The 26866-nt window shown below is 39.7% G+C and overlaps 1 protein-coding gene across 1 annotated transcript; it reads left to right on the top strand.

The window, feature by feature from the left end:
* Positions 1-7713: 7713 nt before the first annotated feature.
* LOC148036575 (2-Cys peroxiredoxin BAS1, chloroplastic-like) lies at positions 7714-10761 on the top strand. Its single transcript, XM_087678566.1, has 7 exons — positions 7714-8126; positions 8913-8987; positions 9108-9189; positions 9275-9354; positions 9565-9690; positions 9783-9896; positions 10156-10761. Exons 1-7 carry the CDS (start codon positions 7872-7874, stop codon positions 10270-10272), a joined length of 849 nt encoding a protein of 282 aa, XP_087534692.1. The 5' UTR covers positions 7714-7871; the 3' UTR covers positions 10273-10761.
* The last annotated feature ends 16105 nt before the right edge of the window (positions 10762-26866 follow it).

The raw sequence follows: 26866 nt of genomic DNA, 5'->3' as shown, positions 1-26866 counted from the left end.
GCATAAGTGATAAGCTAACCAAATGCAAACTACTCCACGAAATTCTCAAATGCAAGTCGATTCAAGCCCAAACATCTACCATGCTACAGTCGAACCCAAAAGCATCCACATCAAACATCAGTCCCATAATGGGTAGCACGAGGCATAAACCTTGTCAAGTGAAATGCCAGCTGCAAAGAAAATGATAGTGAACCAAGAATTGAGCTCTACTCTTTGCTTAAGAAGCATCCGGGAGCATAAACATCAAAGTGGCATCATCCAAATACATCAACATATCATCCTGAGTAGTCGGGAGCACCTGTAGACCATAGGCATAACCAAACTGGAGGTAAAATAACCTATCAACCAAGGTAGCATAAATCCCAACCAACAACGAAATGTTCGCATCCAAATTAAGGCTCAATAGCTCTCAAATAGCATATTCGGGGATAAACCATGATGACCAAGCATCAATACATCCAACAGGACACCCGAATGTCAATAAAGAGCATTATGCATAAGCCGTCCCTGATAAAAACTTGTTGCCTAAACAATGTACAATAGTAAATCCCTGCATAAATCGAGCTATGGGAGCTCAAACCAAGTCCTAAAGCATCTCAAAACATTGGGAAAATATCCCCAAAGCATTTGGGCATCAAATACCAAGCCTCGAGAGTATCACAAAAGCTAAGAGCATGACATTTTCTTGTTGTAAATCAACTCATATCTGTTACACAAAATTCTATGATCAAACTTTGGCAGACCTAACATCACCATTACATCCGGAGTGTGCAAAACCCCAAGTTAGACTCTTACCTTGTCTAAATCAGGTTTTGGATGCTCGAGATATGAGAAAAAAATGGATTTTTTAGCCAGATTTTGAAACAGGTGCAAAAAACGTGAGCTACTACTGTGAGGTATGCTGGTTATGTTGAGGATAAGGGGGCAAATGGGGGACATACAAGGTGTCCAATGAAGCCAAGGAACACTTGCAAAGAGCCCATGAGGGCCGGGGAGAGGCAGGAGATAAAATCTTAGCTCGGGGGGAAGAAGCCATGGCTAGCATTGAAGCTCCAAGCTCTAGGTCTTCAATCTGGGCTGAAGTAATGTCGGGCCAAGCTCCACGATCAAGCTCTGATCCAAAGCTCCGATACTAGTTGAAGGGGATGCAATGGCAGTAGAGAGGAGAAGAGGAAGACGCGGGAGAGAAGAGCACACACAATGTAGGTGCTGTCCAACTGAACTGATAGCCTTATTGCACTATCATATTATATATGAATAAAGAGTGGGCAGTCACAGTGTACATGGGCAAGCCCAGAGGCCTTTTACCCCAACACATTGGAGCTGTGCTTAACCAAGAGCATCATGCAGTAGCATTTGAGAGCCGACACCTCAAGGATCATGAGCTACATGCTTCATTTTATATGAGAAAGAGCTTATGGCAGTGGTACATGCTCTTCAAGTATGGAAACACTATTTACTTGGTGTAGATTTTGTTATTAAAACAGATCACCAAAGTCTAAGATACATACTTCCTCACTCAGAAGAAGCTCTTAGAGAAACAGATACGTTGGGCAAATTTCTTATCTATGTTTCATTTTCAAATCCTTCATACATCTGGAACTAAGAATGTGATAGTAGATGCTCTATCACGGTGACCTCGAGTGAATGCAATCACAATTGTTTACGATAACGAGCTCATGGATTTACCCAAAATGTATGCAATTGATTCCGATTTCTCAACCATATGCGATCAGCTTAAGTCCATTACACCTTACTCAATTCGAGATGGTTATTTGTATCATCATCAAGCAATTTGTATAGCATTACCATTGCGACACAAGGTAATGGATGAAGCACATGCATCTCCATATGCTGGACATAGGGGTATTCTACCCACTACTCAAGCATTGGAAATATATTTCTTTTGGCCCACTCTTAGAGCTGACATTGAAAGATATGTCCATGAGTGCAAGATATGCCAAAAACTAAAGTATGATAGGCATAAACCACTTGGTCTACTGAAGCCATTACATATTCCCAATGAGCCTTGGGAAAGTATAGCCATGGACTTTATCATGGAGCTTCCTCACAGACAAGCAGGCAACGATGCAATCTGGACTATCATTGATAGATTCAGTAAGTAAGCTCACTTTATACCTGTGCAAAAGACAATCAAAGCCGATCATATGGCTAAGCTATTCATTGCTCATATTTTCAAACATCATGGGATGTCTAAGTCCATTATAAGCGATCAAGATCCCCGCATGACCAGCCTCTTTTGTTGGCAAGTTCCTACTATTCTGGACCTTTCGAAATCCTATGTCTCTGATAATCAAAGAGAATGGGAAAAGTATTTGTCTTTAGTAGAGTTTGCATACAATAATACAGTGCACTCTAGTACTGGTAAGGCACCCTTTGAGATCATCTATGGTAAGCCTCATTTACCACACATCCTTCTTACGAAGGATAAGATCTTTGCAGCATATGAGTTTGTTAGAGACATTGATACAGCTTTCACTCAAGTAAAAGCTGCTATCCAAAGAACAAAAGAGAAGCAGAAACACGAAGCTGATAAGCATTCGTCATAAGTTAGATCTCAATTTGGGACAACATGTTCTTCTTAAGTTTGAGAAGGCTCGCTTAAAGAAGCAGAAAGGTCAAAAGGGTAAAGTGGTTAAGCTTTCTAATCGCTATTATGGCCCTTTCAAGATCACATATAAGATAAACGATGTGACTTTTTGTTTGGATCTACCAAGTCATTGGAACATTCATAATGCTTTCCATATAAGTTTGCTATGTCCCTATATTGGAGAACCTCCAATGGAACCAATCAAGGAAGATTTACTTGACATAGAAGAAAAAGAAGCATTCTTTGTGCTTGAAAGAATTTTATACCATCAGGACAATACTCTAAGGTCAGGTAAGGCATTACGAAAGTATCTAGTTAAGTTTAAGAATTATCCCCCATAGGACGCTCAGTTTATGGCTGAGAGAGAACTACAAGACTTTCCAAGTCTTCTTAAGGACTATGTACCCCCTCTACAGTTGAGGTCAATTGTTTAGAAGCCAGAGGGATGTCACTAAATTGATTGCTTATTACACATTCTCTATTTAATAAATTCATGTCAATAAATTAATGACTCACTTTTCTTTAAGTGTTAATGATGATCTAGCATGGCCATGAGACCATTTAGAGACCAATATTCCTAGTGCATCACTTAATGGGGTGATCAGAGCACTATGATGGGGATATCTGGTACATGCAGTACAAGTTATGAAGGGGGAAAGAAGTGTCTCCCAAGTGTAAGAGTGTACAGAAGAACCAAGGAGTTACACATAAATGAAGATGGATTAAGTTCTAAGAAGAGGAAGTGCATTAGCATTGTGTATATGTATTTATGTGTGCATCCAGGGACGCCTGGGAATGTTTACTTGTGTGTAATAAGCATTGCATTCATTTGGGGTCATCCTCTCCCTTACAAGTCAAGGTTTAAGGTCTTTTTCTTTCATTAAGAAAGACAAGAGAGGTAATTCTCTCACTAAGAAAAACAAGACACGTGATCCTCTGAAAGTGAGGAGAGAAGTGATTTTCTCTTTCTAAGGTCTAAAAATGCACAAACTTTTGTGTGGAAGTCAATCTTAAGGTTGAGGCCCAAGGCAATTTAATGAACTCTCCTTAAGGTGGTTGCATGGACCACAAGTTAAGAGTACAGTTTAAGAAGTTGTGCTTTTTAAAAAAGACATGGTGAATCCATTTTTTAAATATCTCATGATAGAAAGACGATCTCTAAAAACGGGCTGCTAAAGTTATTGGAAACATCGAGATCTACAACTTTCGTGTTGGACATTTTTTCATCCGAACAACGCACAGAGAGATATCTTGAAATTAATGCCGCGAAGTAGGTTCTAGAACAATCACATCTTGCATGAAGATCAACTCAAGTCTCTCTCCAAGGAGAGAAGCTCTTGAAAGCCTATAAAAGAGGAGGCTCTCCTTGGGTGTGAGGGAGGTAAAAGGAAGCATCACTTTGCATGCAGCCAAGAGGAGAAGAGAAGGTGCAAGTGTTGTGGAAGCTTTGCTGAAATCAAGAGCTGCGGAAGCTTTGCTGAAATCAAGTTCCAAGAGGAGAAGAGAAGGTGCAAGTGCTACGGAAGCCCTACTGAAATCAAGTTCCAAGAGGAGAAGAGAAGGTGCAAGTGTTGTAGAAGCTTTGGTGAAATCAAGCGCCAAGAGAAGAGCCCTACACATATTGTGTAGGAGAGAAGGAGACTCAAGAAGGATCAAAAGGTGCCAACTTCCAAGTTATGCAAGTGTTAGCCGGTTGTATACCGTGTAAGGAACCGTGATCTTGTTTCCAAGATCTGTAAGAACTGGCTTATGTGTAATGGAGGAGCTTGCTCCTTGTCAATAATATAACTCCAAAAAGGGGGGGGAGTGGCCCATCTTCTAGTCCCTAGTGTGTTGCCAATTACTCTACCTCTTTCTCTCTCTCTACATCTTTCTTTTCTCTCATCTATTCTCCCTCTGTGCCAGCATAATATTCGCCATATATATTTTAAGTATATAAGAAAGTTAAGTGTGTATCTCGGATCTTAAAATAGTATTGGTCACAAATAGCCATTCTTGTGCTTCATGCTTCCATTGCTTGAGAGTAAGGGAGAGAGAGTGAGAGTGTGAGGTAGAGTGAGAGGAGTCTATGAGGGGGAGAATGCGAGAGAATGAGGTGCCAATCGGAGAGAAGCTCTTCTCCATCTTCTTCTTCTCTTTCTCTTTCTTCTTCTCTATATTATTCTATTGGCATTGGAGCAACAATGGTGTAGATTAGAAAAAGGTGAGGTAGCGGCTTGAGGTGCATACTTGGATCATATGGCCGCCAATGAACCATTGATCCATTTTACCTTTTAGTAGGCGAGTCGATTACACCCGCTTGGACCTCTCTATTCTCTTGCTTTTATAGGGAATGAGAGAAGAGAGCATAAATACTTTGGGGCAAGAGTATGAGACAACTAGGTGAGAGATGGTTGAGCCATTGGTTGATTTGAGCTCTTGAATGAATAAGAGTTCCATTTATATATCCTTGTTGAGCTCCACATCCAGCCTTACAAAATCCATGCTCTATTTAATGATAAGCCTTACATGAGGTGACTTGGAGACTTGGTGGGCTATTTCATTTGATCTTGCACAAGAAGTTGCTCATGCCCACTTGTTAGGAGTATATGCACCTCTCTACTATATGTGCAAGTTGATATCTATCATGCTTTGATTGAATTTGTTGAACAACTTTTCCACATTAGACAATTGCTATGGAGGGCCAATATTGTGCTTGCACAATTATAAAAGATGGTTCTTGGTCTCAAATGCAAATTTCTCATCTTGATTATGTGTATAATATCCCTAAATATTTGGTTTTGAGTTCCCCAGCAGGTGCACTTTGATGTCATTACAAGTTTAGGTCTCAAGTGCTTCATTATGAAGTCCACAATGTATATCATTTGAACTTTCTAAAAAATGGTCCTTGATATCATGCTTGTCTCATGTGCAATACTCTAATCTTGATTTCATGCCTAATCTCCATAAGCTTCTTATTGTGAATTCACATTTTGAGGCATTGCCAATATATGCAATCCAAAGTCTTATTCCATACTTAGGTCTCAAGTGCTTTGTCATGGAGTCCATGTCTCTTAAACTTTCTAAAGGCTTGGAGTCAATTCCAATGTCAATTCTTGAACTGATATGCTTTGCCTTCCATCCAATATTGAATCTATAAGGCATAAATATTGAGATTTTTATGCTTGGCTCTTATTCCATATGTTCTTATGTTATTCTTCTTTATTGGCTTCTATTCCCTACGTGTTGAAGTTGATTTTTTGCATTCTCTTTTCCTTGCTAGGTATGGATGTGAGCTCTTACTATTTGGCTTTATGATTGATTTGGCTTCCTTTTCTAAAAATTTTGGTTCTTAATTTTAGAGCTTTATTTATTGGTATAGTCTAAATGTCTTCCTTTTTTTGTTCTCATAGTTCTGTTTTTGAAGCTTTATTTATTATTATAATCTAGTTGCCCTCCATTTCTTATTCCCCTAGTTTCATTTGAGATACATGGATATTTGAAACTTCAAAAATTTTATGGAAGATAATTTGATGATTTGAGACATCTAGCCAACCTAAAAAGAAAAGACCCTAAATGTATATAGTATCATGATTGAAAAAGAGTATAAAGAACCATTTATTTATGGAGCCACATTTAGATCCTTATCTCCTTTGCAAATTATAAAAAAACTTGACTTAGTGCATTTAAGTGAATGATAGCCATTGGCCTCTTCTTAATCTTCTCAAATTTCATGTGGACGAGAGTTCCACCTTCAAAACAAGGCTTCACAAAAGCGTATGTCAATGCTAGGGAAAAAAAAAACTCAATACTCTTGTTTTGATTTCCCCTTCGTAATGGTTGCTGAAACACTTTGCTTTTTTGCAAAATTTGCATGCTAAAATGTGACATTAAAGAGCCTATAAGGGAACATAGCATCGCCCTTGATATGTGAAGCTCTACAACCATTTTCCCTCCAAGGATTACAATGTATATCATTTCTCTTGCATTGGAATATCTCAAAATGTGTTCCATTAATGACAAGAATGTCAAATAAAAAGTTATCACTAATTTAGGGGGATGTTACATTATTGGCACCCTTATCTAAATTATTGAATTTGCCATGCAACCATAATGGATTAGGAAGCGATGAAGAACTCTAATCAATACATGATAGCTTGTTCGATAAGCTAGGTGTGTGAGTGATGGGAGGTCAAGAGTTCAAAACTTGTGATTGAGTGGCTTTGTGGTGCCTTAAGCAGGGTTCATAAATGTCTAAATGGGGGAAGTGTCTAGGTGCCAAAGGTTGATTGGTTAGAAAAAGTGTCCACAAGGAGAAAAAGTGACTAACGTGACCCAGTTGCTCAAAGCACAAACAAGTGAGAATCTTACTTAGGTTGGTTACACACCAAATGATGGATGCCCACTTTGCAAGTGTTAACCAATCAAAGTACCTCTTTAGGGGTTGGGTGTCCATAGTTCTCTACACACAAGACAGGACATGACTTGTTATTTAGATGTTAAATAGGCGAACACTCCACCCACTTTTGGATGGGGAGTTTCCCTCACCTAGTTTATAAAGTGACAGACAAGGGTGCACTTCTTGTATCTGTAGCCAATTAGAAAAATAAGAAACATATTCTTCTTTCAAAAGAATTACAAAATGTGTTCTTTTGGTGTGTAAAGACTTCATGCCCAATTCTGAAAATTGCATGCCCACACTCTACGAAGGGGTTGGGTGCCATGTGGTGTGTAACTAACCTTAAACAAGATACAAAGAGCTGCTAAAACTAACACATAGTGGTCTTTATGTCTCACCAATGGCCAATTGACAAGTGGAGCAATGCTTTCTTTTCGAACAAAAGCTCGTCTGTTAGGGCTGAGAAGACCCCTGCCTTTGGTGTACATGGCCAATTTGACCATTGTGAACCAGCCCTTGGGGGCAAAGGGGGGGGGGGGGGGGTTTAGAGATTGGGATGAAGCTAATCACAAACAATTCAAATTGATGGAGAGATGGAAGTGCAATGGAGCTATTGAAGGCCTCGAGGGAGGTAATAAGGAACTTTTACAGGTAGAGCGATTCACGTTGATAGTGTGAGGGGGGAGATTGAGACTGGAGGGCTCCTTGTCATCTAGTACTAGTGGAGGAGGTGAACTTGGGTAGCACCCCCAAAGGCAAAGCACACAGCATCTCCCCCCCACCTTCTCCACTCTTCATCAGTCAATATACCTCTCTCCCAGCCTATCTTTTCCCCCAGCACCGCAGTCGTTCTCTCTTTCCTTCCTGCCCATCTCTACCACCATGGCCCTTGCTTGCCCGCAAGCCATCGCCCCCCCTGTCTCTTCCTCTGTCTCCTTTACCTCCTCGGCCTCTTCATCATCTTCATCTTCTTCCCCCTCCTCCTCTTCTCTGGCCATCCCCCAATCCTTCCATGGCCTCAAGAATGCCTCTATCTCTGCCCTCCCGTGCGCCCGCGCCTGCGGCCGCTCGTCCCGACGGACAGCCTCTTCTGCATGCAGAAGCAGCGCCCCATCCCGCCCCCTGGTCGTGACCGCGGTAAGCCTTCGTTCTTTCTCATCAAACCCACATTGGGTATCTTGCAGATTCGCAAACATGGGGCGCGCGGGATTGTGTATCAGTTGAGGTTATTCTGGGGGCTTTAGGTTGTGGATGCTTGCATAATGTGTTAAGGAAATATGATTATTTGCTCTGCCGTATGCGCATGGCCTTTCTCCGTATGTTAAGCAATGATTAGTCGTTCTGCCTGAGGCATCTGGGCGCTCTCAGTATGTCAATCAATGAATCGTTGCTCTGCCTGAGGCATCTGGGACTTTTTTAGCGTGTTAAGGAATGACTAATTCTTTTGCCTGAGGCATGTGGGCTTTCTCTCTTGAGATATACTTTGATCAAATGCAAGTGTCCTAGGTGGATGAGATTTTTCTCGATCAGTATTGCACACAACATTGCATGCTTTGTTTAACATCTGGGTTGAGGCTTATTTGATCCAAATTGTTGATACACTACACTACATACTCTGTTGAATTCTTGCATTGTTTGTGAGGCTTATCTGAACTTCAGCAAGCAGATTAGTTGGGACCAAATGCTACAATTCCTGCCTGTTAGTTTTTGCATATGACTCACTGTCTGGAGCTCCATTTCTACTCCGGACGTTCTGGCAGGAGAGATTTTGTTTCCATATTTTTCACCCGCCACATCATGTACCCAAGTTTTTAGTGTTAAGTATTCTTGTTTGTAGTCTTCTTGCCATCACTTTCAGCAGTCTGGTACGTAGAAAGCTCATAACCTTCATTTGACAGATTTTCTGCTGTCTTCTGTATGCAGGGTGAGCTTCCACTTGTAGGAAATGAAGCACCTGATTTTGAGGCAGAAGCTGTCTTTGATCAAGAATTCATCAACGTAATGGATCTGTTTCACTTTTAGTATGAACAAGTTTTAGGACATAAACTGTGATTCTTACCAACAGAGTATCAGTATGCTCAAATGGCTAAGTTAGGCTTGTGCCTGACCATTTTACAGGTGAAACTCTCTGACTACAGGGGCAAGAAGTATGTTGTGCTCTTCTTCTACCCACTTGACTTCACATTCGTCTGCCCCACAGGTGCACCTTGTCTGTTGTGAACTTTTGTGTGTGAATAAAACGAGTATTCAACAGGCAAACTGATAGCGAATTACATGCTTTGCAGAAATCACTGCTTTCAGTGACCGTTATGCAGAGTTTGAGAAGCTGAACACTGAAGTGCTTGGTGTGTCTATTGATAGTGTGGTAAGTGAAATGCCTGTATGTGGTACACAGTTTAGATTAAGAAGATTGCTGCCTGCCTAAGATATTAGTTTTGTATATCTACCATCTACCTTATATAGCACATTTGTGTGTCTACTATCTGCTTGACATGGTACATTTTGTGTGTCACTACTATTTAACGTGGCCTTTGAGGTGTCTACTATCTACTTAACATGGGACATTTGAATGCAGTTTTCCCACCTTGCATGGATCCAGACTGACAGGAAGTCTGGTGGTTTGGGTGACCTGAAATATCCACTTGTTGCCGACTTAACGAAAACCATTTCGAAAGCCTACAATGTCCTCATTCCTGGCCAGGTAAATAGTGTACATCATTGCACATACAAATGAATGTTGGACTGAGCTTGTTGATTATGCTTGCATTTACCTCTGTTAATTGTACTTGGCAGGGTGTTGCCCTTCGAGGTCTTTTTATCATTGACAAGCAAGGCATTATTCAGCATGCTACCATCAACAATCTTGCAATCGGGCGTAGTGTGGATGAGACCCTTAGGACCCTCCAGGTATTTAATCAGATTTGCTAATCCGGGAGCATTTTTCGAGTTTGTAGATTTTTTATCTTTGTAACTTGCTATATTGTATTGTGCTGTAGGCAGAGGGTTTTAGTACTTTTAGTGATTGAGTTATCAAATTATTGAAGATTGAAATGATTGTGGATGAGTCTTAAGGGTTTGGTGTACTTATTTGTTCAGAGATAATTTGGTAATTGCAGATAACTGTTTCTACTTGAAGCTTTTTGACCACCTTAGTAAATCTTTACAGGCTGTTCAATACGTGCAAGACAATCCAGATGAGGTCTGTCCTGCAGGCTGGAAACCTGGTGAGAAGACAATGAAGCCTGACACTAAGCTGAGCAAGGAGTATTTCGCTGCTATCTGAGGAGACCATTGGTAGCATATACATGCTAATACTGGTGCTCCTTTTGGGAATTAAAATTTAATCTAGATTTTTGCATTCAAGGTGTACACCTGCCAATTTTCTGGATACATGGAGAGTTTTTCTCCTTAGTTGAGGCAAAACATATAACACCTTTGAGAAGAGTGGTTCTTGTACGGGTTCCTTTCTCCTGGAAAATGAACTTGGCTGAGGCCAAGTTGAAAACTTGTTGTTAACACCCTAAGGAGAATGGTTGTGGTACTAAGCATTAAGAAAACTGAACTTGTAACTCACCAATTTGTGTGCTTACACACTTTTTAGAGTGTCTGCTTTTCAGTCAGTGGGAGTTCCACAAACTTTTATGGAACCGCCTGTCTCTAGGCTCCTCCTGTCGCTAAATCCAGCAACACAGAAACAATAGAGTAGTGTATTGATTGAAAATGTTTCCTTTTGTATTTTATTAGTTTATTAACCAGACCTCTTCATGGTTGAGTTGAGGTTTCCTTGCTTTTGTAGTGATGAGTTATTTAGTTCATACGAGGCTACGCCAACAGGACAAGTGATCTGCAACAGGAGAAGTAGCACTTTGCAAGTGATAAGAAAGTGTTTACTTTATTTTGAGACAATTTTACACTGTACTATGATGAGAGTTACATCAGTGATCAATCCCTGGAACCCCTGTGGGCAATACTTGCTGGTAGTGTGACAGGCTGGAGTTAAGGGAGAGGTGCACCCCACAACATAATTAAATATGTTGCACCACAATCACAAAATACCAAGTGATAGTCCAATTGGAAAGAAAGAGTGAAGTATGGGAAGTTGGAGGTCAAAACTCAGAAGTGGGTTGTGTTGGACCATGATGAAAGGTGGGTGTTTCCAACACCTAATCAATAGATTCTGCTCAACTGCATTGCATAAGTGCACATGTTAGGGACATTTCATAGGGCTTGTAATGTGGAGCAATGGAAGAGCAACTCAGGGTGGGAGTTGCCACATCGAACTAATCTTGTGTAATGTTGTGCAACAAGAAAGCATTAACTGAAGGTTTCATGAGCTGTACATGCCAAGCAATCAGATGCAAAACAACGCAAAATATGTTTGCCACATATGAACCATCGTTGAGCAGCCACGTGTTAGAGGTGGTCTACAAAATATGCGAGCACAATGGATGTGCAGACTTGACTGGAGTGGAATATTTGCTAGTAGTACAAAAAAGATCTCTGAGTGAGATTGCATGTGAACTGTGTATTGCCAGAGTAAATTTCAACAGCAAATTATGGAATTAGTTTGAGAAGTAGTAAAGTGAAGCCTTAAGATGTGCATCAAAGCCTAATTGATTCAAAAGATGTGCATCAAAGCCTATTGAGTTGTGAGGTGGTCCTCGATATCTAGCGAATTGTGAGTTTTCATGCCAAATCCTTGGTATTAGAAGCATTTGCACTCCCACCGATTTCACCTCCAACATCCCTTGCAGCTGCATTGACTTCCCAAATCCTTGGCATTAGAAGCACTTGCACTATCATCAACCTTTCTCTCTTTCAACTTCCCTTTTGTGTGCATTGACATCCCAACCAAGATCATCATTCCAAGGATCAAAGATGGTAATATAGTGAAGTTCACTAAAGTTCAATGGCATGGTAGTGTTGTAAATACTTCACCAATTCGCTCGTACCCCATAACAGTTGATGAAGCCACTCCAGTGAAAGGTGATTTGTTTGCCAAAAATCAGTAAATGGCAATATAGGCAAATCTACTTCATAGACATATGAAGGCCGATGTCAATACACAATCCAATTGTTGGAGTTTTGTAATTATTTTTATGTTTTGATAAACGTATGCTTGATTAATCAAACAATTCTAATAATAACCAAACTTCTTCAAATTTTATAATCCTAGAATAGTAACTTGTCTCATGAATGTTATGAAGTTTAAAATGAGCAACTTGAAGGTGGTTGTAATTATCAATTTGGAATATCAAATCCTCAAAGATTGTACACATTAGGAGATCTTTCATTTAATGTTGTATGCTATCTTGCTAGTATGAGTTTTTTGTGCATGTGTATGGACATTCGATCTTTTGAATGTGACTCGGATAAAGCAAATAGGTTCTTTGTTGATAAACTAGGAGCAACACTTTCATAAATTTTGTCAAATACTTAAATTAAGATGATAACTATGAAAGTGGATATTGCATTGTGATCATTTACACATATTTTTGTGTGTCTATTGAATCCTTTCCTTAGACCTTAAAAAGTGCCCCGCCATATATATTAAAAATATTTCACATTGTTTATATATGGATGCTTTAGCTATGAATAACTTGGACAATATAATAAAGGACGAAAAGGCCTAATTATCTATAGCTATCTTGAAGAGACAATAAAAGGAACCTCAGTTCAATAATAATCTCATGTGTAGTCTTAAGGTGTTTTGATTAAAACAGCCACGACTTTACAATGTAAAAGCCTTAGATTTCAAGCCTATGTATGTTGTGATTAAAAGAAGGGTTGCATGATGCTTGACTTCGAAAACTAGCCTAAAAGAAAGGGAAAAAGAAGTTGCTTTGTTGCATATATGGGGTACTCATGGAATGTGAACTATAGGGGATGCCCACTTTTTCTTTATGATAGGCTATCAAGAAGTTAGGCTAGGAAGAAAGAGGGCTTGACTATTGAGTTATATATTATCACTATGCAAACTCAAAAAATATGAATGAAGGGTTGTGTAAAGAATCAAAAGTCCAAATTAGATATAAAAGAAAGGATTAAGGCATAGTAGTTTTATAAATGACGATTAATTTATTTCAAGATGGGAATCTTTCCAAGTGTCTTCAAATTATTATTGGGGTTCAATCAAGTGGGATTACTACATGCATTACCATTTTCATTGCGAAGTTCTACATTAGGGGAGATTTGAGGTCTCGAAAATGCCCTCTAATGGAGTTTAACTAAAATATTCCCTAAAAAAATGGAGGCACACTAAAATTCTTTGCAAACAAACTCTAAACTTGTTGGAGATTACATTTTTAGCATCCATTCTTCAAGAGCTTCCTAGTGATTTAAGAGTTGATAATGTTTGGAAATAGAACAATGAAGCTACACCAAAGATTTCATTTTGCCTAGGGAATATTACCATGACAAAATCTTGTAAGAGCAAATAAAATAAAATAAAATAGAGAATCTAGCCTCATCCAATGGAAACACCATCATGCTATGTATCATTTGTGAAAGCTCGTCAAAAGTAGGTTCTAAAAATGCAATCTTTGACAAGTTTGGAGTTCATTTCAGAAATTTTATAGTGTCAATTTTTAAAGGAAATATTTTAATGTAACTCCCTTAGAGGGTGTTTTCGAGACCTTAAAATTTTCCCTAATGGAATCCTAACAATAAGAAACTATAATACAAAAGTATATTTTCCATGCACTTGGATATGGTGTATACTCATGCGCATGCATACACACACACACACACACACACACACACACGATCTCTCTCTCTCTCTCTCTCTCTCTCTCTTCTATAATGTATAAACAACCCATGAATAATGAACAATAGAGTCAAATAAATTGGGTAATTAACCTTAGAACTAGATGCTCTTGTGTTCATGTTTAAGTTCACACGTTCGTAGACATAATATTTCAATTTTGAAAAATTGTGATAGAGACAATTGAGTGTGAACTTCATAGCTAATGTGTCAAGATAAAGCATGTTGTCCCAGTTTAATCATCAATTGGTTGGTGCTTATGGCTCGTAGATAGATGGCGGGAAATGTGAAATGTGAAATGTCACGATCTTTGCTTTGAAATCTGTCAACCATGTTAGGAGGCAATATGGCTGATGGAGTAAAGTATTTTGTGTTAAACAATGTCACCAATTGTTTTTCTCCATTTGCATATACTCATAAGTAAAGATGGCTTAAGTCGAGGTTTCTAAAGTGCTCTTGTACACCATGGGTGGTAATCTTACCCTTATATAATACTTGCTTACATCATGACATCTTTGTTTGATCTTAATGAGACCACCCACTCTAATGACTAGGAGCTGAAATGGCCCTAGATGTTTGAAATGTTGTCTTCACAAAGCTCTTTTGAGATCAACATGCCACAAACTTCATCAACTTCCCAAACATCCTCATGCAAATGGCCACTCAATATCTTATGTTAACATTGTATGACAACAACTTTCTTATTCCTTTCTTGAACCTTTTCTATATTCAAATCCCTTTTCCTCATGCATCATTAAAAAAAAAAGCCATTTGTAGTTTGCCAACCACATCGGACTACCCAATGTGTAACTTTCACGCGTGTCCATCTAAGCTCCTCATGTACCATAAGGAACACACGTTACATCTAAATAGCTACACAAGGTTGACACAAACATAGACACCAAAGACTTCTGTTCTAACAAAGATGAAGAATGTGATAACCCTATGTGCAACGATGATGACTATGATATTGTCACACCATAAGCAAAAATAGTGCCTCAAGCATTTGTGAGAATGTGTAATGGAAAGGAAAGCAAACATGAAGAGAGGAATGAGATTGAAAGAGAGTGCAGTTGGGAGAAGAAACAAGTCGACTATAATGGTTGAAGGATACAAGGTTGCAACAATGGTTAGCCCCAACACATAGCTCTACACATTAGTGTGGGAATTAGATGGTTGTAGGATGAGAGAATAAGGAGAATTGGCTACCTATAAATGTGGGCACCCAGGACAATCTACAATGCCCAAAAGGAAATGCATTGGTTTACCCTCCATCTAGAGTGCCTAAAGCACATAATTTCAACGACAATGTCAAAGCTCCAAATATCCTCATTAGACTTCAACTAAGACTCAGAAGTAGGAGATGATTGTAGAAGACACATGCCTGCTAATACCCGGTCTTAGATACTAGATGTGGCGAAAGGCCAAAAGAAGATGTGGATACAAGGGTGGCAGGAAGAGTGCTGATGAAGTCCATTGATGAAGAATGCTAGTCAAGAAGCAAGTCCCACTCTTTAGATGAAAGCCCAATCCAATGGGAAGCCACCATGGGCCAATAGAAACAAAGAAGGCCTTGAATGGATTGCTCTAGGAAACTCTCTAGTCATGGATAGGTGAGCCAGTCTTTGACCAAACTATGAGATGATAGTGAGGAGCTATCAAAAGTGCTATAACGTGCAAAGAAACAATAGGATCCAAGGACCAAGTAGTAGGGGATGGCGGCTCAATGATGAATAAAAGAGGCATTGTTTGAAATGAAGGCCTGAAGTAGAATGTAATCCTTGATGAAGCTCCTCAAGTTCATGGGAACTCCCCTTTGAAACACAAAGGGCCAAGGAATCCACATCCATATTACTGATATCATCCCCCTCTAAAAGGGATGGGAGGTTTGATGGAACCATTAGAGGAGATGGTTGGGGATGAAATAGAACTTGTAGGATAGATGGTACATAATTGGGAACAGGTGTAGCAATGGAAAACAACCTAGGAGAGCCCTTTATAATGGTTAGGCAATAGTGGCAAAGTGCCAGTATTTCCTAGGAGAGCCTGCCAACACCACAAATAAGCACCATAGAAATGTTACCGATAGTGATGATACCCTCTTATAAATGTAGATCTTGGAGCCAATCTCTGAGGGTATTTATTCTAACATTTCTTCTTAGGATGGGTGCCTCTCCCATAATGTGAGCATTTAAGGATTCCCCTTTAAGTTTGTGTTAGAGCCCGAAGAAGTCTTCGAGTGCATCCCCTCTAAATTTGTGTTAGAGCCTAAATAAGTCTCCAAGTGCTTAGCCTCCCCTCCAAATTTGTGTTAGATTTAAGGCTCTCTCTCTAAAAATGTGTTAGAGCTTGAAGAGGTCTAAAAGTGCTTGGCCAATCTCCTCTTCTTGTTCTTGGCCTTCCCAAACATTGGAGGTGGGTAAGCTGGTGTAGAAGACGTCAAACTTTGAACAAACCTCCATAGTGGTCCAAAGTTTGCACACATGGAGAAGGAAAAAAAATTGCAAACTCATAAAGAAAAAATATTGGGCTCTAGAGTTGAGCTAATCCCATGAAAGGTGAGTGAAATATGGAAGCACAAGAGAAATCAAGAAGAGAGAAAGAGCTATGGATGTTCAAGCGGCAAGAAGAAGAGAGACCGGTGGTGGAAACTCCAATAGTCACAATGTGTGACTCACTTTTCCTTATTCTATTTGTCACTAAAGAATAAAGTGACAATAAATATAAGCAACTAGGCACATGTAGCCTTTAACCCCGAACAACCTCCTAGTTAAATATGAATGTGCCTCAATGAGAAGTAAAAGAAAAAGAGAAAAGTGCAACAAGTACACAGAGTACAATAGGATGAGAAAAGATGTCATCTCATTCTACATCCATGAACCTCCTAAGGAAGGCATATCATTCCATTAGGAGACTTTTCGTACGTAAATTTGTAGGATTTGTATTTGTAGGTATCTTGATAAGCTCAATAGACTTATCTTTTACCACCTCCTTGATAAAGTGATAGCATACCTCAATGTGCTTTGTCTTTGCATGGTAGATTGGATTACTAGCCAATTGAATGGCACTCATTAAATCTGAATGCAGTGTAGGACTCATCGTCATACCAATATCTGAAAACCAGACAGCCTAACCATAAGGCCTCCTTGCAAGCCTCAGTGGCTGCAATATACTTATCCTTGGTAGTAGACAAGGCCATGCATTTCTACACCCTAGACGTCCAAGAGATGGAACCTCTAGCATAGGTAAAGACACACCTAGATATGGACTTCCTACTGTTTGCATGTCCTTCATAATCTAAGTCACGGTAACCCATGAATCCTGTATCCTAATTGCCATAGCAAATGCATATATCTACTGTGTTACCTTCACAACATTCCAATGTTGCCTCCTAGGTGTAGCCATATGGGGTGCCACAACTCCCACAACAAATGCTATGTTAAGACAAGTGCCGATCATGGAATCCATCAAACTACTCATTGCAGATATATATGAAACCTTGGCCATATCATTGAACCTCTCATTATCTAGCTGCAGAAATAAGCCTGACTAACCTTCACATGAGAAGGTAAAGGATAGCCAATAGGCTTACCATCTTGCATATGGTATCATTCAAGTGCTCTATGGATATACTCCTTCTAGGATAAGTTGAGAAGTGCCTTAGAGGATTGCACGCATAATGCACATGCCAAGTATGCATGAGGCCTCTGCCATGTCCTTCATCTCAAAGCTCTTATTGAGCCGAGTCTTTAGAGCATCCAACTCCTGTCCAACTCAACATGAGCACTCCTAGCTATAAGCATATGATCAGCATAAAGTATCAAAATAAGGGCCTTCTTCGTGTGTAAATATGAATCTATATCATTGTGGGAATACCCATACAAATGCATGAAAATAGCAAACTTATGGTTAAGCCCATAAATACTTTTCTTCAATTTGTACACTGGGTGTCCCTTGCCTTTCTCCGCAAAGCCCTTAGGTCATTGCATATAAATATCATCATGCAAGTTTCCATAAACAATGAAAAAAAAAGAAACATCCCTAATGAAGTTATCCAACAATCTAGCATGAGCTGAAACTCATAGGTTTTACAACCCAACGCACCAATGTCAGCCTCTACCATCACTCTAGAGCCACTCTAATGAATGAGGAGTAGACTAAAGAAGATATTCTTCACCACCTAAGGAAGAAAGGATATGAGGACTATGAGGTGAAAGTCCTACATTTTACAACCCAACACACCCATGTCAGCCTCTACCATCACTCTAGAGCCACCCATTGTCATGATACCCTCTATGGACATGCTAGAGCTATTAGAATTTGACATAGGGGAGTAAGAAGAGTGCTCTATAGCAAAAGAAAAGAAAGACCTTGAGCAGAAGGAGGTGTATCATTTTAGTGAGAGTTTGAGGTCATTTTTCGGCCTTTTAACATGGAGAGAGAGAGAGAGAGAGAGAGAGAGAGAGAGAGAGAGAGAGAGAGAGAGAGAGAGAGAGAGAGAGAGAGAGAGAGAGAGAGAGAGAGAGAGAGAGAGAGAGAGAGAGAGAGAGAGAGAGAGAGAGAGAGAGAGAGAGAGAGCACTCCATCAATGAGAAGGCTTTCATGACGGATTTTTTTTTTCAAAAATCATTTTTGTATTCTTGAAAATAAAATTTGGCATTTTTGATATTGTTAGTTTTGTTGAAATGAGTAGAGTAATTATTGCTTTCCAACAGTAAAGCAGAGTTTTGTCATTTTCCAATAGTAATGTTTGGCCATCATAATTTAGACATTTCTCTTACCAAGGGAAAAAAGGTGGTGAATGCCTCTCCTCGTTTGAAATCTTTGAGTGCTTGATTCTCATTCTCTCTCTCTTGCTTCCAGTCTGCACCCTTTGGAGTTTTTGTTTGTTTTCTCTCCACTCAGTCGCATGTCTTTGCCCTCCATCTTCCTACTCCATGGATGCATCTTCTTGATGCATAAGACCTAGTGCTTCCATTGATTTTATAGTCACTTTCAATATACTCAATGATCAGGATTTGTGGGTTCCCTTGACCATAACGAAGGGAGGTTGGATAATCATGCAATGAAGGAAGTAGAAGAGATCTTCGATAGCCAACCCTTTTTTATCATGCTGTGGAAGGGCAAGCTAATGGATTTTAGGCTTGCTGGCTCCAAGAAGACAATCAAAGAAGTGTATGAGGAGCATGTTTTCATGCATAAGGAGCTTCACCTTGAGCCCACTACCTCTAATCTCCCTCTCCATAGACCCAATTGTTGGTGCATTTTGGTTGCATCTACTTTCTGGCATGAATGATAGCATGCGTTTCTTATTCACCTTGTAAACTGACAAGACCATTTGATGTTAACAAACTTGTATCCATCAAGCGCTAGGAATGGTAGCTACTAGAATGTGTGGTAGATGTTTTGGATGTCATCCATGGCTCTTTTTGGCAAAAAGGGGAGGATCAAAGCATTGTTGACTGAGAGGGGAAAAATATTTTATGACCATTTTTACATACCACTCTCCTTCAATGGGCAATGGGGAGCCTTGTCTAGCCTTCCCCTTCCAAATTTCAAGAGCAAGGAGTGGCCATTACTAGATTCTAGAATAAGCAAGAGTTACATATGCAAACTATTTCACATGGTGCAAAAATACCTAAAGCCCAACATTTCAAGTAGTCAAAGCAAAATATCAACTTTTATGCCTATAGCCATTTTTGTGGACTTTTTCTCTAGCACTGAAGTCCAGACCTCAAGAACCATGTTCCTAGTGAAGTGCCTAAATGTAGACAGTATCCTAGAGTTTGTAGATGCAAGCTGGGATACAGAGGTACAAGATGGAATCACTTGCAAGGTGCAACTAGATTCTGTTTTCTACAAGTATATGATTGCCACTCAAAACTTCATCATGACATTTTTGTATAGAAGATGGCACCATGTTTGCAGGAAATTGGTACCACTAGATCAAGACATGAGGGAGTTTTTTGGAAATTTATTACAAGATATTGATGTTTGGCTAGATGGTGAAATTTTGATCATTATGAAGATAGGGTCAATGTGCACATTGTGACAATTGAGGACAGACTTGCACAATGAAGACATCCAACTTCCTACTTTGTTTAGCTTCTATATCAATGATAAAAAGGTACATTGCTTATCTTACTTTACATTCACATGATCAAATGAAATATTTGTATCACTTTATCTCTAACTACTCTCTTGATTTTTGCCAAGTCCCAATAAGAAAAGAAAAGAGCTTCGCATATAAAGAGATAGCAAACAATGCTGTGCATCTGCATTGCCATTAGGAGCCCGAGAGAGCTACCTCTTCGAGGACTGCATAGTTATAGGACAACATGCACCTACTTGCAAGATTCAAGGAGATATAACTAAAATCAAGGCTTGGATTGTGAAAGAGAGATACATGTCATCATTGCCTAAGAAGTCCATCTACACTCAACAATCACAAAATGAAGCTAGCCTCACTCCTAAAGAGGTACAACTGCTGCAACGACAATGGACAGAGATAGACATAGGCAAAGAGTGAGAACACAGAAATAGAATACTAGTACATATGTAAAGTAGAATAGGCTAAATTTTAAGCATCACAATCCACATTTGGATAGCACATTCCCTAGCTCTTAACACTTATTTTGTATTCAGAATCGTTTCATACTTTTGTCTCTAGGGCTATCTTTATTGATGGCTTTCTTTGTCATACCATACCAAAATTGGTAGTTTTTGGTACTTAGTACCATTGCTATCTGTCTCATTGTACCATTATTGGTAGTCTTGGTACTTTTGAGTACTAAATTTGGTAGTCCCACAATACCTTTCTGTGGTATTTGGGTACTTTCTATACATGATAAATAGGTTCATAAATGCAGGTTCCTTGTGTGCCATTTGAGTAATCTCTCATATCAGTGTGTACTGGTCTACTTTTGGGATGTGAGCAAATCATATTAGAGCTAACTGTCATTGCAAATGGTACTAAATTTGAATAGTCTACACTTGGAGGGTAACAGACAAGTGATATGAGGGCCATCACCTTGGGGAGGTACCTCTCTCGCTCGTCACTTGGTGGTGACCCATACCACGTTCAATACACATGAGGGTCAAAACCGAGTGAAGTGGGACCCTTCAGCCTAGAGAAGGGCATCCTTTGGTTGATTGTGATCCTTGTGGGATCCATTGCACACAATAAACGCTCCAATTATAGACAAAATGAACTAGCCTACCCTTGGAGGGTCACGACCAAGCAATACGGGGATGTTGCCCTAGGAAGGTGCCTCTCTCGCTCGATGGTGACCCATATGGCATTCAATGCACATGAGGGCCAACACCAAGCAAAGTGGAGCTCTTTGGCCTAGGGAGGGACCTCCTTTGCTTTGTAGTGACCCTCATGGTGTTCACTACACACAATCAATAATTCAAGTATAATCAAAATGAACTAGCCTTTTCACAATTATAGACACAAGCATTTTCCTCCAAAGAAAGGCAATGGTTTCATGGGGCTTTTGTACTCAAGAAATACCATACCATCAAAGAAATGTCAACAAGTTAGCAAGACATATAATAACCTTTCCTTTTTGCTTCTTGTTGCATTTCCATTTCCATTTACGAAGTGGCAAGAATGAGCACCAAAAAATTACAATGTAGAGTCCTTGAAGGCCAAGTCCAAGGGTCTCCTCGAGGGTAGGGGCTGAATCTTTGAGAGAGTAGACTTGGCCATGAGTGCAGCTAGGTTGTGTGCAAGGGTGACGAGGTGTCCTTGGGGTTGTCATTGGGATGGGGGGAGGTTGTGGTGGCTGGGGTTAGGGGAGGTTTGACGTGCTTCCTCCATATCACACCAAAGAGCTTTCAATCTTTGTAGGCCCCTCTCCACCACTTGCAACCCACTCTCTATAGCTTGCTTTGATTCAACCCATTGACAAACCTCTTCCATGGCCTCCTCATGACCTTGCATGGCATCTATAGCCACTTTCAGAGCCCTTTACTTGCTCTTGTTCTCACTCGCGCCTCCTCCGTAATCTCTCTCACTCGCGAACTCCTCTATTTGCAATACCTCCTCCCCCTATGGTGCTCAGAAATTGCAAATGTAAAAAATTGAATGACGCTAACTTTGAATTTCTTGACTTCAAACTTCAAGTAGTTTCTTATATCAACATCTTGCACCAAAGAAGAAATTACAAATTGTGAGCTTCAATCGGCAAAACAAGCTTGCATCATAAAACCCACTCACATTTAGAAGATTGTATATAACCTTCTGAAGTAGAAACACATTGAGACATGTCCTCCATCCATAGTTGATATCTCTAGGGCCCTATTGTGGGGCCCACACAATCCTTTTCTTTCATAAAAGGGTTATTACAAAAAGAACGCCCTCCATGCAGGCCACAAGTTTACATCCAACCCTAGAGAAATATGCGAAATTAGTATAGGATTGACACCTTCAAAGAGCAGGAGCCAAATCTCAAAGGAGAGACATAGGTACTTATTGTCGATCATTTCCATGGTAGCCTTGTCAATAGTATTTGTAAAATAACAAATGTTTTGTTGGATGTTGTACAATATCAGATTCTAGTAAGAGTTGTTCAATTATCAAAGTAGATAAACCACCAAAACAAAGATAAAAGAACTAGGTCTACACATATAAGAATGCTATTTAATCAAGCACTTACTTTTGATGGTATGAAATGAAGACGGTTCACACATAATCAATTGAGATACAACTTCGTTGCTTCAAAGCGTCCATCCATGAGACTTTGTTGTCTTGCAGGGGATGTGACAATAGTGGGTCAAAACATTATACGGATCTTTGGATCCCCAACGACAGCAGTGATATTACATAGCTATCAAATGCAAAGGCCACAAAAATAGATTATTATGGCAACATATCAACGAGATCAATGATTGAGATGCCTGAAAAACAAACAACTAAAACTTACTATTGGAGGGCAAGAAGGATGGAGTTAGTCAAGTCCTCTTCATTAGGGTGTGTGAGCACTTCAATGTCCACCGCATCTAGCTCCACAACCTGGAGTTGCCCTTTCAAAGGTATAGTTTCTCCAGTGGGGGCCACTACCTCCCCCATCACCGCCAAGCACTCATTGAGGATGAGGTTTGAGATTTTTTTGGAGGGTGAGCTCATCCTCCGTATCAAAACCAATGGATGTCGAGGAGCTGAGATGGAGGTAGAGGTTCAAGAAGGTGCTAGTGAGGAGGTCGACAAGAAGCAAGTTGGGGCCCCACACTCACATTGAGGACAATTGCAAGTGGTGGGGCTTGGCCTAACTCATCCTTGGGGGGGTTGGCATGAAGGGGCTTCTTCTTGGGGGCCTCAGCATATGGAGGGGCTCGGCATGGACATGCTCATCCTTGGGGGGACTTGGCATAGAGAGACTTGGGGTGGCGGGGCTAGGGCTTGTGGGAGTGGAGGGGCTCAGCTTGATGGGACTCTATTTGGAGTAGCTCATCTAGGAGGGGGATGTCCTCTTGGAGGGCCTCGAGGTGTGGGGCTTAGAGTGGTGGGGTGGGACCTAGAGGGGCTAAGAGTGGTGGTGCATGTCGTGGGGGGCATATGTACACATTCTCTATTCTTTCAATGATAAGACAATAAGGTGATGCTTATAAAAGAGCTATTCGAGACACCACAAACATAGCATTCTCTCTCTATCCCTCTATGTGTGTATCTGTGTGTAATATCCATTCTCTTAATAGCTCCAACAATTGGTATCAAAGTGGGAGAGAGTATCCAATTAGTGCCATTAACAAAAATCTTCATAGTCTCTATTTTTTCTTTTTCTATAATTTTGCACAAATGGTTAAAAAACTACAAAATAGTTCAAGGTTTACACTATCCACTGTAGAGATATTGTATAAAGGCTACTAAGCATTGATAACCGATAACAAATTACTAGAAACAAGCGGTTTTAGGTTGAAGGTAGTTTGACACAAGTTGTAGATTACAGATTTCACAATTTTGGAGGTTGTTGTTGGCTACTATTGTATGCAACAAGTATTACAAGAGCAAATAGTATGATGCATATGCTATAATACTCGTTGAGCTATGTAGATTGTCATACTACCCATGCATAATTTCTCATGAATGAGCAAGAACACTATGCTTTGATGTACTGCAATAGCTTTTCGAAGATTAGTCTTTTGATGTACTTTTGAACAATTGGATGATATCATGTTGCTATATTTGTGAGGAAGCATTGATACTGTAATGCCATGTTTTAACTAAATGTAGTGATTTTTAGAGCGTTTGAATAGTGATATATGCATTATTGTTGAGTATGGTTCATTTTCTAACTTCACTCAATTTTGGTTATACTAAGTAGGTGTTGCAAAAATTTTACCAATTTTGTGGTGTAATTTTCTTATTTTCTAGTTGCTATCACTTGATAGTTGGCTATAGTTTTGCATAAAGGGGCTCATTATTGGCAATGGATAGGAAACTATATAACATCAGGAAGTTTGATAGTACCAACTTTAGTTTATGGAAGGAGCGAATCCAATATATCCTTATTTAGGAGAAGCAATTAAGGCCAATAAAAGGCATAGATGGAAAACCAATAGACATGTTTCAATATGATTAGTCAAAGCTTGATGCATTGGCCAAATATACTATTAGCTTGCACTTTGTAGAATCTGTGCATCCTATAGTAGCAAATGGGACTACTACACATGACTTACGGAAGACGTTTTGTGACACATGATAAAGAAACCATCTCTAACAAGGTGTGTCTCATAAATTTTTTTTTTTTTGAGTTGTAGATAGAGAGATCTACTATTGCCTCCCACCTTATTGAATTCAAAATCATGTTTAGTCAAATGTAGGCACAAAAGTTGAAGTTTGAAGATGAGGTTAAGGTAATCTTTTTGCTATGATTCTTGCTTGCACCATGAGATACACTAATTCATCTCCAGATGGTGAGTTGAAATTTAATGATGTTTGTGGGTAGCTTATTGGCTAAAGAGATATGAAGGAAATTCATGAACCAAGGCAAAAATGGTTAGGTATTGGCAACTCAAGAAGAAAGAGGTAGAAAACAATATAAAGATAAGAACTAGGACCATGGATGGGGTCACGCAACAAATCAAGATCCAAGAAAGACATTGAATGTTTCCATTGTGGTAAAATAAGTCATATCAAGAAGGACTATTACAAATGGAAACAAGAGGAAAAGGAGAAGAGGAAAAGGAGAAGAAGAAGGAGGATAAGGATGTTGACAGGACACAAGGTAACGAAAAGGTAAAGATTGAAGAAATCAATGTAGTGATTGAGCATAATGATGATGGTAAGGTACTATTTACTTCTACTCTTCCTACACATATGATAGTTGCAATGGATGTATAACTAGGTTGAAAACAAACAAGATGGGAGAGAGGTGAAGTACCCAAGAGCACACACACACAAAAGCAATGGAGACTTGAGCACACAGAGAGATAGTGTTGAAATCTTATTCTATTTCTTTATTTTTCTTCCACATAAATGAACTAAATTTACAACATGATAAAATAATAATATGAAAGTGCCACAACGTATGTACACATGGTCAATGTGAAATACGTGGGATCTAGAGCATGGTAGATGCGGAAGCTATGAAGGTTGAAAGAGGAAAAAGAAACTCATGAAGACATTGACCCTGACTAGGACAAATTGTTACACAAGTGAATTAGGTTCCAAGATTGAGACTTGGACTCATAAACACAATCTTGTGTATTGACAGTGACATGACACATTTATTGGAAAGAAAAGAGTACTATCATTGCATTAGAAAAAGAGTGCAAGTACAATGCTTTATAGGATTTGAGTGGTGGTACGTTCTCCTACTGTGCATATGGGATTTTGGTCCTGAGCCCTCATTGCTCCCCACAAAGGGACTGAAGTAGGTGTGATTGCAAATATCTCAACACCCCTCCTCAATCACAACCAAAAGTACAAAGTGTGTAGAGGCTTTAGTGAAAGCAACACCTGCAAAGTGTGGGCACACCATAAACATGGCAAAACACCAGAGGCTGTCGCAAAAAAGGCTAAGTGTGGGTACCACAAACATGATGGACATCCAGAGGCTGTAGCAGGGGCCTCACAAAGTGTACATAGGCTGTAGTGCAAGGATAACTGAGGAGTTTACAAGTTTATGTCAGAGGCATTAGGGCTAGGAAATACACAGCTAAAAAGTCTATCTGATTAGAAGGACTGATGAGGTTTGTCCTTCTCCTGGTGGTCTTCTTCTTCTTCTTCCTTTTCTCCGTTTTCTTCTTCTTCTTTGACTGCAACTAGATAGGCATTTTGGGACCTCTTTCTGGCGTGGAAAAACTTCTTGGTGTGTCCAGTCCTTCTGTAGAAATCACAGAAGAGCTGATCCTTCTTGCCTTTGTACCTGTTGCCAACATATAATGCATGCTTATCTCTAGAGGTACTTGGTTCTTCCTTAGTTTTTAGCTTCTTTTTCTCTTCTAACAGTGATGCTTGGATATCAACAAGTTCAGGGTTTGGCATATTAATTAGAGTTGTTGATACATTATTATATTCAGGAGGCAAACTCTTAAGTAGAACACCGATGCAAACATCTTCTTCCATTTTAATGTTGATTCCTGGAAGTTAGGTTAGAAGTCCTTCCATGTAATTTAGATGTGTGCAAGTGATGTGCTAGACTTCATTTCAAGCCTGAAAAACTCAATCAGGAGACCATACTTTGATGATTTAGACTGTGCACCGAACAAAGTGTCAAGTCTCTTCCATATATCCTGTGAAGTCTCACAGTTATTCACATGGTGGATATAGCTATCGTCTAGCTCCAGTTTGATAATGGCATGAGCCTTATCATCATTCTTTTGCCAAGTGATAGCAAGATCCGCATTACGAGGCTTCTTTTCTTTTCCAGTGGTAATGGCCCAGAGGCCCTTCTTCATCAGGATCAGTTTGATGTGGGTCTGCTAGGTATGAAACCCGACTCCTTTGAAACGAGTAGTTGGAGAATCTTTTTCCATGTTCTACTTGAGAGACCAGTAGCAAATCAGCTTCAGACTTATCAAATTTAAGTAGCAGAAGAGTTGGTTGAGATGTGTTAAGAGACACAAGTGTTTAGATCACTAAAAATGAGTGTCAATAGATACTATG

The sequence above is a fragment of the Lygodium microphyllum genome, chromosome 5 (assembly GCF_053477565.2).
Source record: "Lygodium microphyllum isolate KBCC chromosome 5, Lygodium_microphyllum_v1.1.10, whole genome shotgun sequence".
Lineage (NCBI taxonomy): Eukaryota > Viridiplantae > Streptophyta > Polypodiopsida > Schizaeales > Lygodiaceae > Lygodium > Lygodium microphyllum.
The sequence above is the reverse complement of the archived record's forward strand: the minus strand, read 5'-3'. Positions and strand labels throughout refer to the sequence as shown.